Below are 15690 nucleotides of genomic sequence, written 5' to 3'. Positions count from 1 at the left end.
CAAACTCTCTCCATTGCGCCACCACCTGGTCAGGCTAGAAGACAAATCTTATTTTGTGTTTTCACTTCTGCCCATACTTTTTCAGAGCTGTTCTCAAGGTACTTGAGAAAAATTGTTCACCATTTGCTGTTTAGAATTAAGCCCAGTTTTGCTCAGATTCTAAGTTTTTAAACCAATTTTATTTATTATTAAAATGGTGTGTGTGTGTGTGTTAAAGAACTTGAACTACACTGAGTCTTGTGGCGGTCTGGTGGATATCACAAGTGAAGCTCAGAAGTCCTTTCTGTCCTAAGAGGAGACCAGGTTGAGGACTCCCTGTATAAACGACTATTACCTGCTCCCTCCCCTCGGGGCTTCCCCTTTGCTCCTCCTGTGCTTTCAAAGTAGCAGGTTTATACTCACTTTGTATTGGTACCATGAGAAAAAGTAATATTTTAGCTATTTTCAGAAGAAGTGAAGCAGAAAAAAAGGGGGAAAATGATCTTACTCCTTGTTTTCTTATTTATTTTTTTGACAGAGACAGAGAGGCAGAGAGAGGGACAAACAAGAAGGGAGAGAGATGAGAAGCATCAATTCTTTGTTGCAGCATCTTAGTTTCTCATTGATTGCTTTTTCATATGTGCCTTGACCCTGTGGGGAGCTACAGCAGAGCAAGTGACCCTTTGCTCAAGCCAGCGACCTTGCGCTCAAGCAACCTTTGGGCTCAAGCCAGCGACCACAGGGTCATGTTTAAGATCCCACACTCAAGCCGGATGAGTCTGTGCTCAAACCGAAGAGTTTGGGGTTTCGAACCTGGGTCTTCCGTATCCCAGTCCGACACTCTATCCACTGCACCACTGCCTGGTCAGGCAATCTTACTCCTTGTATTACAAATATATTTTGCCTCTAGACTCTTAAGTTCCTGTTAAGGACAGAGTTTGCTTATATTCTTTGAGACTGGGTATGTTTTAAAACTTAACTTTATTGCGGTGACATTGGTTAATAAAATCGTATAGGTTTCAGGTATGCAATTCTGTAATTCTGTAAATACATCATCAGTATATTGCATTGTGTGTTTGCCATGTCTGGAGAATTTTACTTATTTATTTTTTAGAGATTTTATTCATTTTAGAGGGGGGGAAGAGAGAGAGAGAAAGAGAAAGGGAGAAAGGGGGAGGCTCAGGAAGTATCAACTCCCATACATGCCTTGACCAGGCAAGCCCAGGGCTTTGAACTGCTGACCTCAGCATTCCAGGTCTACACTTTATCTACTGTACCACCACAGGCCAGGCCGTCTGGGGATTTTTAAAAAATGTGAACCTGTCAGAAATGTGTATGTCATCCTTTTGCAGAGATCATGCTAATAATTATTTTTCTTTGTAGTCTTACAATTTTAGTATATGTTCTGTCAAAGCCAATAGAATCTTGCAGTTTTTTGTGCATATGTATAAAAAAGGTTTAAGTAACCAAAGACCTGCTGGAGGGTGAAGTCAGTGGGCGCAAGCTAGTCCAGTCCTGCTGACTCTAAGAAATAAAGGTCAGCTCAGAGCAGCTCATGTAATAAGGATGTTTGGATATACACAACGGTAGAACAGCAACACATGATGTAACCTTTATGCAGCAAACTCTGTGTTCCTGGTTTGTGCCAGGTGCTGTGCTGGGCTTTGGAGACCCAAAGAGGAAAGTAGGAGACTGCCCAGGGAGAGGTGATGAGTTGCCGCAGAGGCTTTGCAGGGAGCCCTGCCTTTAAATCCCACATTACCACTTACTAGTATAGGTCCTTGGGAAACTCTCTGAGCCATAGCTTCCTCACTTCTGAAAAGGGAGTGAATGGTATTTACCTGTAAGGTTGTGCCTACTAAATGATGTATCAGTTCAGTATTTGGCACATTGTAAGCAGGCCGACAAGGGTAGCTTTCAGAATGGTGGACTGTGTCGGTCAAATAAGTTTGTAAATATGATCTATATGTTTGCTCGCTTATAGTTTGCATTGGGTGTGGGGGACAGGCTGTAAGCAGGCCAGGTGGTTATAGCCTAAGACTTAGTCTTAAGACTAAGCTTTTCCCCACACCCTTGACTGTTGCATGATGTGGGGTGGTGCACTCTCATGAGGAATCCCATTATGCCTCAGCTAAGTGACTTTATATCAGAGACTTCCTTGTTTGTATATATTGTATTAAAGGTTTTGATTTCTACACTATAAAATGGGGCAGAGGAGCTCATGCAGGAGGAGAGCAGAGAAAGGCCACATGGAGGAGAGGAGAAGCAGCCAAGATGGCAGACTGTTGAAGGAGAAGCCAGTTTGTGCAGAGAGAAGGAGATGGGGAACAGAGATGAATGGGGCTGGTGAGGTAGAAACCTTTGATTCCAGGAAACTTGGATAAGTCAGTGGCTTTGGGAGCCCTGAATGGAAAGGGAAGTGTTTTCCCACTGTGTGTATTTCTTGCCCGCCAGGTGCTGTTCTTGGCTCCATTGTTTCATTACCAACTGTCCGAATCAAATGCTAACCTGCACGGGCCTGGCGGCTGTGATGGTGGCCGGAGGTAGCTACTGGCTTTACAGACTGCCTACTGAAGTTAGAGATGTGGGAGCAAGCCATTATAGTGTGGGTAAACAATTGTTGCAGTGCGTGAGTGCTGTGGGGGTTGGGAGGTTTGTGTGCACAGGTGCTTGGGGAGATAGGACAGATAGGGACCTCACCCTGCAGGGACACATGTGGAGGACCTCCAGGAGGTAGTGGCAAGGAAAGGAGGAAGGGACGTTCCATTCCAGGCCATAAGAAGTCTCTACAAGGAGAGGCACCCTTTTGTCAGGTTTTGGTTTCTGGTTTGTCAGAGTCAGTAGGAAGCCCACAAGCTTTAAGCAGCTGCTAAAGCTTTGAAGGGGAGGGAACTTGGGGAAGTGTTAAATGGGTTTTAAAGAAAAGGAAGTCTTTTCAAACCAGAATAAGAATAGGCCTTTGGCTTGGCAGAGCATTTGCCTGTGAAGTTCTGTGATGCTGTCAAGATCTAAGGAATTCACTGAGGGAGCCAAGAATGGTCCCACCAGTCCCTCCTGTGGTGGGATCTGAGCATACTCCCTGGCAACTCACCCACTGGCTTCCCAGTGACTGCCAATCTCTGCTTTCAGGAGGAAATGATTCCATTCCTTTCTGGGAATATTAAACAATCAAGAAGACCTCTATGTCCTTAGGGGGGTGGGTAAATAAATATGTCGTCTGAGATAATGCAGTGATAGGAAAAGAACACGTCATGTTCCTGCCATGCTTGACAGGAAACAAGATGTAAAGTGTGTGCATGGCAAGAAATGATACTGAACCCAAGCTCAAGGATGCATAATAACTAAATAATCCAATTAAAAGTCTGCTGTGAGCCTGACCAGGCGGTGGCGCAGTAGATAAAGCGTTGGACTGGGATGCAGAGGACCCAGGTTCGAGACCCTGAGGTCTCCAGCTTGAGTGCGGGCTCATCTGGTTTGAGCAAATCTCACCAGCTTGGACCCAAGGTTGCTGGTTTGAGCAAGGGGTTACTCGGTCTGCTGAAAGCCCACGGTCAAGGCACGTATGAAAAATCAATCAGTAAACAACTAAAGAGCCACAATGAAAAATTGATGATTGATGCTTCTCATCTCTCTCCGTTCCTGTCTGTCCCTATCTATCCCTCTCTCTGACTCTCTGTCTCTGTTAAAAAAAAAAAAAAAAAAAAAAAAAAAAAAAAAAGTCTGCTGTGATAGTCAAATACTTATTAAAATTTTTTGTTTAGACCCAATGGCTTTAATTCCAGAATCCAGCATCTTCTGAATTTTTAATATATTCATAAATTAGGCACTGTGTGCTCAATGTGATACCTTATCATGTCATTTAATTGTCAAAGCAACTTTACGAATTAAGTAGATTGCCTATTTCTTACAAATGGGCAGACTGAGGCTTTCTAGAATTTGTAGTTGGCAGATCTGGAGTAAACTCAGGTAATCTGATGCCATTGTTCTCATCAACAAGCTAAAATAGTCCCACCTTCCTTAGTTTTGAAAAGTTGCTTTTTTTCACAATAATTTATGGAGTTCTTTTTAATTTTTACCCATGCTTTATTTTACTCCTTTACTTTGAAACAACCCAATGACTTATCTGGGTTTAGTAGTTATTTTTAATCAATTGTAGTAGAGTATTGTGTAAAGATTTTTAGTTGACATTTAAAGAGTGTTGGATCTACTTCATGAACTAACAGTGTTGGGAATCTAATTGGCTGTGCTTATTATATTTAAATTTTTCTCCCAAAGGTTCTCTGGGGAATCTTTCATGTTAAGAAAGCATAATCTCTAATATGTATTCCTTCTTAGGACAAACAAACTCTAATATGTATTCCTTCTTAGGACAAACGAACTTACTTATAGGAAAGCAGAGAGGGCAGCAGCGATATTGTGACTGTACTGTAAAGGCAATTAATAATAGCACCATTAAGAATGTACATTAAGGGAGACTACATAAATTTGATTAAAGAGGTATGGCAGAAATCAGTTTGAGTTTCTCAATTTCTTCTGTGTGAATAGATTAAGAAGAACCTGTGTCCTTTGGCCTAGCTAAGAGGTGTTCCAAGTGTGGTCCTTAGACAGCAGCATAAACATTACCTTAGAACTTGTTAGAAATGAAAATTCTCACCCTAATACAGACATAGCCTAGTAAAATGAGTTCAGTCTTCCTAATATGGGGAAGGAGCAATTACCATGGATAATTATTTCACCTAATCACATCAGGATGAGAATCAGGTAATTGGGATTTTTTTCCTTCTTTGTGATTCATTCTGGACTTATTAAACTAACAACAGCACCATTTATGTGTTTGTAAAAATACTGATTTGACTGTTACCACTAATAATAACAAGGCAGTCATTACAGGTTAATAGTATATATTTAATGAACCCAATAAAGACTAGATCATTTTATATGTTTTTTTCTTCCATTTCTTCTCCCTTTCAGTTACAGTCTAAATGATACCTATGTCTCCTGGGCTGTTTCTTTAGGTTAAAAACGTGTCTGCAGGCACACAAGACATGCCTCCCCCTTCGGACTATGCGGAGAGAACGTACACTCCCGTGGCCTACTCTTCCAACGGTAAAGCTAATGACAAGCGCCTGTATACAGACTCTTCCTATAAATCAACACCGTAAGTAGCACCTTCTTCTGATAGAATGAATGTTAAAAAGGAATATTTGCATGTTTATAAATCTGCTGTTTTGTGCCATGTGTCTTAAAAAGATTGAATTGTTTGCATAAAGTCTGGAAACCGACCTTTGCATTATTGGTAGATGTCTAGGGTTATTTGGAAGATCAGGAGGGTGAGACTATGAGGTGGGGTCCTCTTCCCCTTCGAAGCTAAAAATGCTTTTCTCTTGATGATTTACTAGATAAAGGGTAAGTTAGGTTCTTTCACTCTAGTAATTCTTTGCTACTTCTGGTTTCAAGTGGAGGTGTGGGTAAAAGCACGTTACTGATTGATAGCACAACTAAGTGCATTTCTCAGTCTCTCCTTTTGCCTATAATTATTAGATCTCATTAGAGTCAGGGGGCTTTAGCTAGGAATAAAAGATAAAATTTGCTCAAGGGTCTTAGAGTTTGCGAACTGGAGACATAGCTAGGCAAAAACCTAGAAGTGTTTCAAAGAAGAAAGAAAAGTTAAGAGGTGTTATAGCGAAAGTCACATCCTTGAGAGTAATCAGTCCTGTGTTCTTAGCCCTCGAACTGGTCCAGGACATTTATCAATCAGATGTCAGGCAGTCTGGATGATGGGTGCCAGGTGGTCGGGAGGATCGGCACCAGGAGGTCTGGTCACGTCCTGAGTCTTTTCGGGAGTAGTTAGAGGGTTATCTGTAGGTTTGATGTATGTCTGGGTATATTGGCTCAGGACTGGAAAGTTCAAAAGTTTTAAGTTCCCAGTCAAGTTAAGAAAAAGATAATTTCTTCATGCTTCAACCTTCATTTATGTTAAATAATTTAGCAGCTTGGGTAAAATGGGTCCATTTTATATTTTCTCTATCTTTACTCTTTCCTCAATAGAAAAGGGATATTGCTTGTTGATTAACCCTGTCCATATGCATTTTTATTAAACTATAAGGCTTCATTTGAATTCAGGAATTCGGAGATCTCCTTTGCTGTGCTAGAGCTGCCATATTGCTGATAAAGCCTCTAGGTTTTGTTTCACATATGGTGTAAAAAAAATCTCATAGAGAGTTTCTGGCCTCGAGTAGGTGCCATTATGGTTATTGAAATGGTGTCCCTGCCTGGCCTGTGGTGGCCCAGTGGATAGAATGTCGACCTGGAATGCCGAGGTCACTGGTTTGAAACTGGGCTTCCCCGGTCAAGGCACATACGACAACAAGCAAGAAATAAACAACTAAAGTGAAGCAACTATGAGTTAATAACTTCTCACTCCCAACCCCCCCCCCATAAAATCAATATATAAAATCTTAAAAAAAAAATGGTGTCCCCATAAAGCCTAATTCTAATTCATCCTAATGACTAGTGAGAGAAGGATGTTGGAGATATTGTTAAGCAGTGGTAGGATTCAAATAATTTAACAACTGGTTCTCTGCCCTAATGACCGTTTTAAGTATTAAAAAAAATGATAAAAAGAGTAAGGAAAGTAAATTTGTGATTTTCACTTTGGGCGGCTGCCCACGTGCCCACCTTAGAGAGAACCCTGATGACAAGTGCCATTTTAACAACCGGTTCACCGAACTCAACAGAAAATTAGACATCAGTTCTGCTGAACCAGGGCAAGCCTGCTGAATCCCACCATCAGCTTCAGGTGTCCCGGTACTTCCACACCCACTTCTCTGCAGACGTGCTTGGGTGACACTTGGAGGTGGAAATAATCAAGTATTTAGATACTTGATATTTGCACTGATCCTAAATTTCCCCCTTTAGTGGGCTGAGTTATGTAGAGAACCCCCCTGAGTGTATAGTTTGGGTACCTGGAACTCCGTAAGGTGACACCATCCCCTGAGTTAATTACAGAATCAGTTAATTACAAATCAGTTTGAAAACAATGGATTTATTATTACCCTGGAATGGAATTTGGCAACAAACTGGCCGTCTGCCTTATCCTCCATATATTTTGCTTTGATCTGCAGACTTGACCTTGCTGTTCATTTCGGTTGGGAATGATCTGGAAGAAGAGCATTTTCTCTATTCTCCTTTTTCTCTTTGTATTTTAACAAAAACCAAAGCACTTGAGGCTCTTAGAGTCAAAGGTACATATTAGCGATACAATCCATGTGAAAGTTTCAAGCTAGGATTTGTAGGACTTTCACACATGTAAATAAATATCTATAATGCATGTGACCAAGTAGGCCTCTAAATTAATTGTAAGGCCTGCATGATTACACCGCATTCCCATGTGTTGTTCATTTTCATGAAAACCAAGATACTTCCACAAATTTACTTGGAACGGTTTAAAATTTTTAATTATTCTTGAGTAAGCCAATACGTTCAAAATGTAAAATTTAAAGGGTTCCTCTCCCTAGAGGCAGCTAGTATTACCAGTTTCTCTTATAGCCTTCCAGAGGTTATTTTTATTATTTTATTAACCCCAAGTCAGGTCTCCTTCCATCACCATTTATTCCCCTTTATAGAGATTATTTTTAATTAAAATATACTGGCCAAATGTGAATATTGTTGTTGTTGTTGTTTTTGTGACAGAGATAGAGGGACAGATAGGGACAGACTGACAGGAAGGGAGAGAGATGAGAAGCATCAACTCTTCGTTACGGCACCTTAGTTGTTCATTGATTGCTTTCTCATATGTGCTTTGACCGAGAGGCTATAGCAGATCGAGTGACCCCTTGCTCAAGCCGGTGACCATAGGCTCAAGCTGGTAAGCCTTGCTCAAACCAGATGAGCCCACGCTCAAGCCGGCGACCTCCGGGTTTCAAACCTGGGTCCTCTGCGTCCCAGTCTGACATTCTATCTACTGCGCCACCACCTGGTCAGGTGGTTATTTTTTTCTATACAAATACTAGCATATTAAATGCCTTGTTAGCAATATATCTTGGAGATAGGCCATACTGGTATTCAAAGAGTTTACTGATCTGTTTCATAGCTATATAATACTCCATCAGTAATTTTTTAAAAATTAATCTCATTGATGCACAGTTTCCCCCCAATGTTTTGTCATTACAAACCCCTGCAGGGAATGAACTTGCACATTTATCACTTTGCAACTATGTGGATGTATCTGGAAGAAAAATGTTAAACGCAGTTACTGGGTCAGAGGAAATTGCATATTTCATTTTGATAAATGTGGTCAAACTGTGCTCCATAATGGTTGTGCCAGTTTATACTCTCAGTCTACACCCCAGAACTCTTTTGGAGATCTCGAAAGGACAAATGTGATTAATTTTTGAACCCAGAAGAAGGGGAGGATGGGAATGGTGCTAAGGAATACGAATGTAACAAGCTCCCACGGCACCTGATGTGTGCAGTGTGGCGGAAGGACCTTGCAGCCTCTGGGGAGTAATCGATTGTCCAGTGCGGTCCTGGCAGAGTACTGCATGCTCTGGAGGATTCTGAGTGTGTCCACTGTGGAAGTAGGGATGCACATTGGCTCTTTCTCACCATAATGTCCTATGCCTTAGAATTTCAAGGCAGTTAGAGTTAATCCTGGATTAGGTGACAGCAGAATTTAGCTGAAGGTGGTTGCTTTTTTACCCTTTCTCAGTTAATTTGGGAGAGCCCTGTTTGGTACACGCCCTACTGTACTGTCCACACCCACGGTGAATGAACCTTAATAAAGCAAGGAAGTTGATCGTTGACACTATAGAGAGCTTTCAAGGCAGGATGACACCTTAGACTGACAAATGAGACAGGCCATTGTTTGTTAGTAGCAAATAGCCTGGTGGGATAGCCTGGTAGGGTAATCTGTCAGGGATTTTGTGCAAGTTGTGGTAATTCACTGATTCAAATAAGTCCTGGGGATGGGGCTACGTCAGGCATGGCATGCTCCGGGGACTCAGAAAATATCAGAGCTCTTGTTGTTACGTTGTCATTATTCTCAGTACAGCTTCCATGTCACAGGATGGGTCATCCACGTTCCCCAAGCTGCACTGATCTTCCAGCTCAGGATTCGGAAAGTGGAATTTCCTTTCCCAAAGCTTGCATATCAAATCAATTCGAAAGATTCTGATTGGCCATTTTGGGTCATTGTCAATCCCAAGGTCAGGAAGATGAAGTTCTCTGATTAGCAAGGTTTAGTTACTCCCCCCAATTATAGTTACAGTTCTAAATACCATGTGTACAGTGGACATCATTCTGACAGTTCAGACCCTGATGTTGATTATGCACTGTTTCTCCCTCACGATACTGAATGCCATTAGAAAACAGAATTCTTGCGACTGTGTTTTTAATTCAGTAATTACCTTGAACTCCTGCCATGTACACAGTACTGGGCCTGGAGCCCTGGGAATACCAAGTCCATGCTCTCATGAATGTTGCAAACTAGCAGGGGTGGAAGAAAGTACACAATAACTCGATTGAGAATTGAGGCAAGATAAGAGCAGCAAAGGCATGTTGAGGGTGAGAGAGAATAAAACAAATTAATGAAGAAGCAATCCAAAAGCTACAAAAGGGAGGACCTTCTGGCCCTGAAAGACTGACATGGATACTGAGGGAAGTATGCAGCTGGTTACCTGTTGTGCGCTGTGTGGATTTTGACCTAATAGGACTTTTTTTTTTTTTTTTTTACAGAGACAGAGCGAGAGTCAGAGAGAGGGATAGACAGGGACAGACAGACAGGAACACAGAGAGATGAGAAGCATCAATCAGTTTTTCGTTGTAGAACTTTAGTTGTTCATTGATTGCTTTCTCATATGTGCCTTGACCGGGGGGCTACAGCAGACCAGGTAACCCCTTGCTCAAGCCAGCAACCCTGGGTCCAAGCTGGTGAGCTTTGCTCAAACCGGATGAGCCCACGCTGGTGGGCTCAGGGTCTCGAACCTGGGTCCTCCGCATCCCAGTCCGACACTCTATCCACTGCGCCACCACCTGGTCAGGCCCTAATAGGACTTTTATCTAAAACTAAGCTTGAGACCTTGGCTGGGTTTGCTAGTTGGTCAGAGTATTGTCCTGACACGCTTATGTGTCATCCCGATACATGGAGAGTGCCATCCCTGGTCAGGGCACATACAAGAATCAACCAATGAATGCATAATTAAGCAGAACTACAAATTGATATTTCTATCTCTCTCGCCTTTCCTTTTTTTAAAACCAATAAATTCTTTAAAGTTAGTTCGACGAAGCATTTGAGATCTTGCTTCCTAATATGTCATGAGTTTGGCTCAAATAAACTCATAAAAATTCAGGCCCTGGCCGGTTGGCTCAGTGGTAGAGCGTCAGCCTGGCGTGCAGAAGTCCAAGGTTCGATTCCCGGCCAGGGCACACAGGAGAAGTGCCCATCTGCTTCTCCACCCCTCCCCCTCTCCTTCCTCTCTGTCTCTCTCTTTCCCTCCCGCAGCCGAGGCTCCATTGGAGCAAAGATGGCCCTGGCACTGGGGATGGCTCCTTAGACTCTGCCCCAGGCGCTAGAGTGGCTCTGGTCGCAACAGAGCGAGGCCCCGGAGGGCCAGAGCATCGCCCCCTGGTGGGCAGAGCATCGCCCCTGGTGGACGTGCTGGGTGGATCCCGGTCGGGCGCATGCGGGAGTCTGTCTGACTGTCTCTCCTGTTTCTAGCTTCAGAAAAATACAAAAAAAAAGAAAAAGAAAAAAAAACTCATAAAAATTCTAAAAATAAAAACCCCCACACAATAAAATAACACCAACAAAAACACAGTGTTTGAAGAATATTGAGAATACACATATTCCCTAGCTCTTAAATTTATATATACTTTTATTGCTAAGCATTTTGTTTTTAGCTTTTATGCGTATTAAGTATGTTACTGTTTAGTATTTCAAAGGGTGTGGGAAGAGGGGAGGTGGAAAACTTCCAAGGTAAAATTTTATAATATCAATATCTAATAAAAAATTATGCAAGGAAGCCCACTTTAATGTTTTCTTTTTTCTAATTTCTTTTGCCCTTTAGCATCTCCCCTCTGGCCCCGCCCCCTCAATAAACTCTACGCCTGCATGCTAAAGGTTTTGTTTGCCACCTCAGAGCAAGAAGCATGCATAGTACCTGGCAATTTTGGCAGTGCGTCTAGGAACTTGTTTAATTATTAATATTAACACATGGAGAAAGTCACATTTTCCTTCCTAAATATGGCACACAAAGCCATGTTAACCTGAATAAATTTAGAAGAAATAAACACTCCCCCAACTATACACACACAGCTTTAGACTTTGACAACAGTTAGAATCAAGCACTTCTGGGTCACCCAGAAGAGTAAATAAACCTTGTTGTAGATAAAGTCTGAGATTACAGTTTCGGTAAGTTGAAAAAAATAAGAAAATCTTCAGATGTCTTTAACGGTTGATTTGCATATAAGGCTGATGTTGGGAAGTCTCAGGTGCTTTCTTAGTCTCGCTTTCCTTCTCTTACACTTCTCCAGCTCTGCTACAAGGGAAAGGGAAACTCTGCATTGCTATTACTCAGTAGTGCACAGTTGCCACAGCTCTTGGTATTTTTTTTTTATTATTATTATTTTTTGTATTTTTCTGAAGCTGGAAACGGGGAGAGACAGTCAGACAGACTCCCGCATGCGCCCGACCGGGATCCACCCGGCATGCCCAACAGGGGCTACGCTCTGCCCACCAGGGGGCGATGCTCTGCCCCTCCGGGGCGTCGCTCTGCCGTGACCAGAGCCACTCTAGCGCCTGGGGCAGAGGCCAAGGAGCCATCCCCAGCGCCCGGGCCATCCTTGCTCCAATGGAGCCTTGGCTGAGAGAGACAGAGAGGAAGGAGGGGGTGGGGGTAGAGAAGCAAATGGGCGCTTCTCCCATGTGCCCTGGCCGGGAATCGAACCCGGGTCACCCGCACGCCAGGCCGACGCTCTACCGCTGAGCCAACCGGCCAGGGCCTCAGCTCTTGGTATTTTATTCCACGTTAGGTTTTGGTTGTAAGTATGTGGCAGAAACATATGTAATGAAAAATTGGATGCACTATTGAATAATTGCAGTAGAAAAATAAGTGTAATGGTAACCCTTCCATTCCATTCATTCTGTGTGGCTTCAGGATTAACAAAGCAACTTAAAAAACAAACAAGTCTTAATGAGCTTTTTCATGTATTACAATATAAAGCTTTTTAGATTTTTAGTAATTTATTAAAATTATAAAACACTTTATTGCAAACAATCAAAATACATTGTCTTTGAAGTCTTTTGTTCTTAGTATTTTACTTTTTAAAAAATTTGACTTGATTTATTTCTGCAGTTTGACATCATACATTTTCTTTTTTGCTACAATTTTTTTTTTTTTCTGAAGCTGGAAACAGGGAGAGACAGTCAGACAGACTCCCGCATGCGCCCGACCGGGATCCACCCGGCACGCCCACCATGGGGCGACGCTCTGCCCACCAGGGGGCGATGCTCTGCCCATCCTGGGCGTCGCCATATTGCGACCAGAGCCACTCTATCTAGCGCCTGAGGCAGAGGCCACAGAGCCATCCCCAGCGCCCGGGCCATCTTTGCTCCAATGGAGCCTTGGCTGCGGAAGGGGAAGAGAGAGACAGAGAGGAAAGTGCGGCGGAGGGGTGGAGAAGCAAATGGGCGCTTCTCCTGTGTGCCCTGGCCGGGAATCGAACCCGGGTCCTCCGCACGCTAGGCCGACGCTCTACCGCTGAGCCAACTGGCCAGGGCTTTGCTACAATTTTTTTCCTCATTTTTATTTTTTTTATTTTTTTATTTTTTTATTTTTTTAATTTTTTCAAATTTTATTTATTCATTTTAGAGAGGAGAGAGAGAAGGAGAGAGAGACAGAGAGAGAGAGAGAGAGAGAGAGAGAGAGGAGAGAGAGATGGGGGAAGGAGCAGGAAGCATCAACTCCCATATGTGCCTTGACCAGGCAAGCCCAGGGTTTCGAACCGGCGACCTTAGCATTTCCAGGTCGACGCTTTATCCACTGCGCCACCACAGGTCAGGCAATTTTTTTCCTCATTAAGAGAGGTTTCAGTTTCTAGATTGAACTTTTAGCATTTTTAAGTTTTCTGAGATATCTTGAAAAGAGAATTGCTATAAAGGAGTCTAAAGTTAATGTCACAAAGATCTGTCTCTGAGAGTCAGCTTCCAAAGTTAGATACGTGTGTGCATGCATTCCTTTTCTCCACTCAACATTCCGTGGAACCCGAAGAACCTGTAGAAAAGAATCTGACCATTATTTTCTTGACAGCCTTTCAGGAGCATGTTTCTGGCACAGGTCAGGTAAACATGTCTTCCAGCTCAGCCCGAACTAAATGAAATCTTAGACCCATTTTACTTTGAAGCTTACAAATGGGCTCCTCTTATATGGGAACCTTAAAGCTACTTGTGTGTGTTAGAGGATCTGAACTGGTGCTACACTGAACGCAGGCCTGCACTAGGGGTCTGCTCAGAGCATGTGAACCGCTCGAGTGAAGGCATCTGCATGTGGATATCTCCTAATAGTTACTGTTGCGGCCTTTGTGCTTGGGTGAACCGGCAAAGACTTGTAGCGTACCCAGTGATCACTGAGAAATAATTCCTGTTTTATTAGGGTGCCTGAAGTGGTACAGGACATTCCAATAACTTCACCTGTGGATGACTTCAGGCAGCCTCCTTACAGCAGCAATGGTAACTTTGAGACACACTCAAAAAAGACTCCCTCAAAGAGAAGGGTAGGCAAGTCAAAGCGCCCAGAGCAGGACCACTATGAAACAGACTACACGACCGGCGGCGAATCCTGCGATGAGCTGGAGGAGGACTGGATCAGGTACCGAGTCACCTCTTGTGCTGGGACCACCTGCACATCTGACAGTCGCGTTTCAGAGCTGTTGCCACCTAAACAGGTGGATGGTATCACTCCACTTTTTGCCAACCAGGACTAGAGATGGTTGTTTATGTTTTCTTCTTGGTACTCTTTTGCAGTAGAGATGAATGTGGAGGGAATATGTTTAACCAGGTCTTACAAGCACTTCCAACAGCTCCCACAAAATGGCTGATAAACTTCACCAGGGCTCTTGCTTTTCAGTAGTCAACTAAGAAAGGCCTTTCAAATAAATAAAATACAAGTGTAGAGAAACTATTTTATTTTATTTTTGTGACAGGCAGCGAGAGACAGAGGGAGGGAGGACAGATGGGGACAGACAGCCAGGAATGGAGAGAGATGAGAAACATCAATTCTTCGTGCAGCACCTTAGTTGTTCATTGATTGCTTTCTCATATGTGCCTTGATGGGGGGGGGGCTACAGCAGAGTGAGTGACCCCTTGCTCAAGCCAATGATCTTGGGCTCAAGTTAGCAACCTTGGGGTTTCAAACCTGGGTCCTCCTTATCCCAGTCCGATACTTTATCCACTGCACCACTGCCTGGTCAGGCAAAATTTTATTTTATTTTATTTTATTTATTTATTTTTTTTTTTTGTATTTTTCTGAAGCTGGAAACGGGGAGAGACAGTCAGACAGACTCCCGCATGCGCCCGACCGGGATCCACCCGGCACGCCCACCAGGGGCGCTGCTCTGCCCACCAGGGGGCGATGCTCTGCCCCTCCGGGGCGTCGCTCTGCCGCGACCAGAGCCACTCTAGCACCTGGAGCAGAGGCCAAGGAGTCATCCCCAGCGCCCGGGCCATCTTTGCTCTAATGGAGCCTTGGCTGCGGGAGGGGAAGAGAGAGACAGAGAGGAAGGAGGGGGGGGGTGGAGAAGCAAATGGGCGCTTCTCCTATGTGCCCTGGCCGGGAATCGAACCCGGGTCCCCTGCATGCCAGGCCGACGCTCTACCGCTGAGCCAACCGGCCAGGGCCAAAAATTTTATTTTATTGATCATAAAATTTCCAGACCAGTGCTATGGCTTTGATTTGGCATTTACTTTTAATCTTTCACAATGATACCAGAGATTCTTTTATTTATTTATTTATTTATTTATTTATTTTTTCTGGTAGAGACAGAGAGTCAGAGAGAGGGATAGATAGGAACAGACAGACGAGAGACATCAATTCTTCGCTACAACTCCTCAGTTGTACATTGATTGATCTCTCATATGTGCCCTGACTGGGGGGGCTATAGCAGACTGAGTGACCCCATGCTTAAGCCAGCAACTTTGGGCTCAGGCTAGTGAGCCTTGCTCAAACCAGATGAGCCCGTGCTCAAGCTGGCGACCTTGGGGTCTCGAACCTGGGTCCTCCACATCCCAGTCTGATGCTCTATCCACTGTGCCATCGCCTGCCTGGTCAGGCCCAGAGATTCTTTTAAAAGTTTATCCAGAACACTTTGGAAAAGAGTTCTGTAAACAGTTAACAATTCAGTGTTCTGGCCAAGGTTGTGATGAAATTCCTTTGTGTGTGTCAGTGGTTTTGTTACAGTCCATCATCACCAACTGCCCTGTTTCCCTGAAAATAAGACATCCCCCGAAAATAAGACCTAGTAAAATTTTTTTCAGGCTTAGAAATATAAGGCATCCCCTGAAAATAAGACCTAGCGCATCTTTAGGAGCAAAAATTAATATAAAACACTTTTATTTTCGGGGAAACGGTATTCTCCTGTTGGGTATCCTGAGGAATGGGGCACAAATCAGAAACATTTGTGGTGTGAATAGTAATTAAAGCATTGCTTCTCAAGGTG

At 43.4% G+C, this 15690-nt stretch overlaps 1 protein-coding gene and 1 pseudogene across 6 annotated transcripts in view; one reads left to right on the top strand and one right to left on the bottom strand.

Moving 5' to 3' along the window:
• OCLN (occludin) overlaps positions 1 to 15690 on the top strand; it is a 60285-nt gene that overhangs the window by 31472 nt on the left and 13123 nt on the right. For all 6 annotated transcript variants that reach the window (XM_066241847.1, XM_066241827.1, XM_066241855.1 and 3 more), the window contains exons 5-6: positions 4995 to 5137; positions 13629 to 13844. In XM_066241847.1, coding sequence (XP_066097944.1) covers positions 4995 to 5137; positions 13629 to 13844 — 359 coding nt within the window. The remainder of the gene's footprint in view (positions 1 to 4994; positions 5138 to 13628; positions 13845 to 15690) is intronic.
• LOC136321723 (U6 spliceosomal RNA) lies at positions 1287 to 1403 on the bottom strand (annotated as a pseudogene).

This window comes from Saccopteryx bilineata, chromosome 1, assembly GCF_036850765.1.
Source record: "Saccopteryx bilineata isolate mSacBil1 chromosome 1, mSacBil1_pri_phased_curated, whole genome shotgun sequence".
Taxonomy (NCBI): domain Eukaryota; kingdom Metazoa; phylum Chordata; class Mammalia; order Chiroptera; family Emballonuridae; genus Saccopteryx; species Saccopteryx bilineata.
This window is presented reverse-complemented; position numbering and strand designations above follow the sequence as displayed.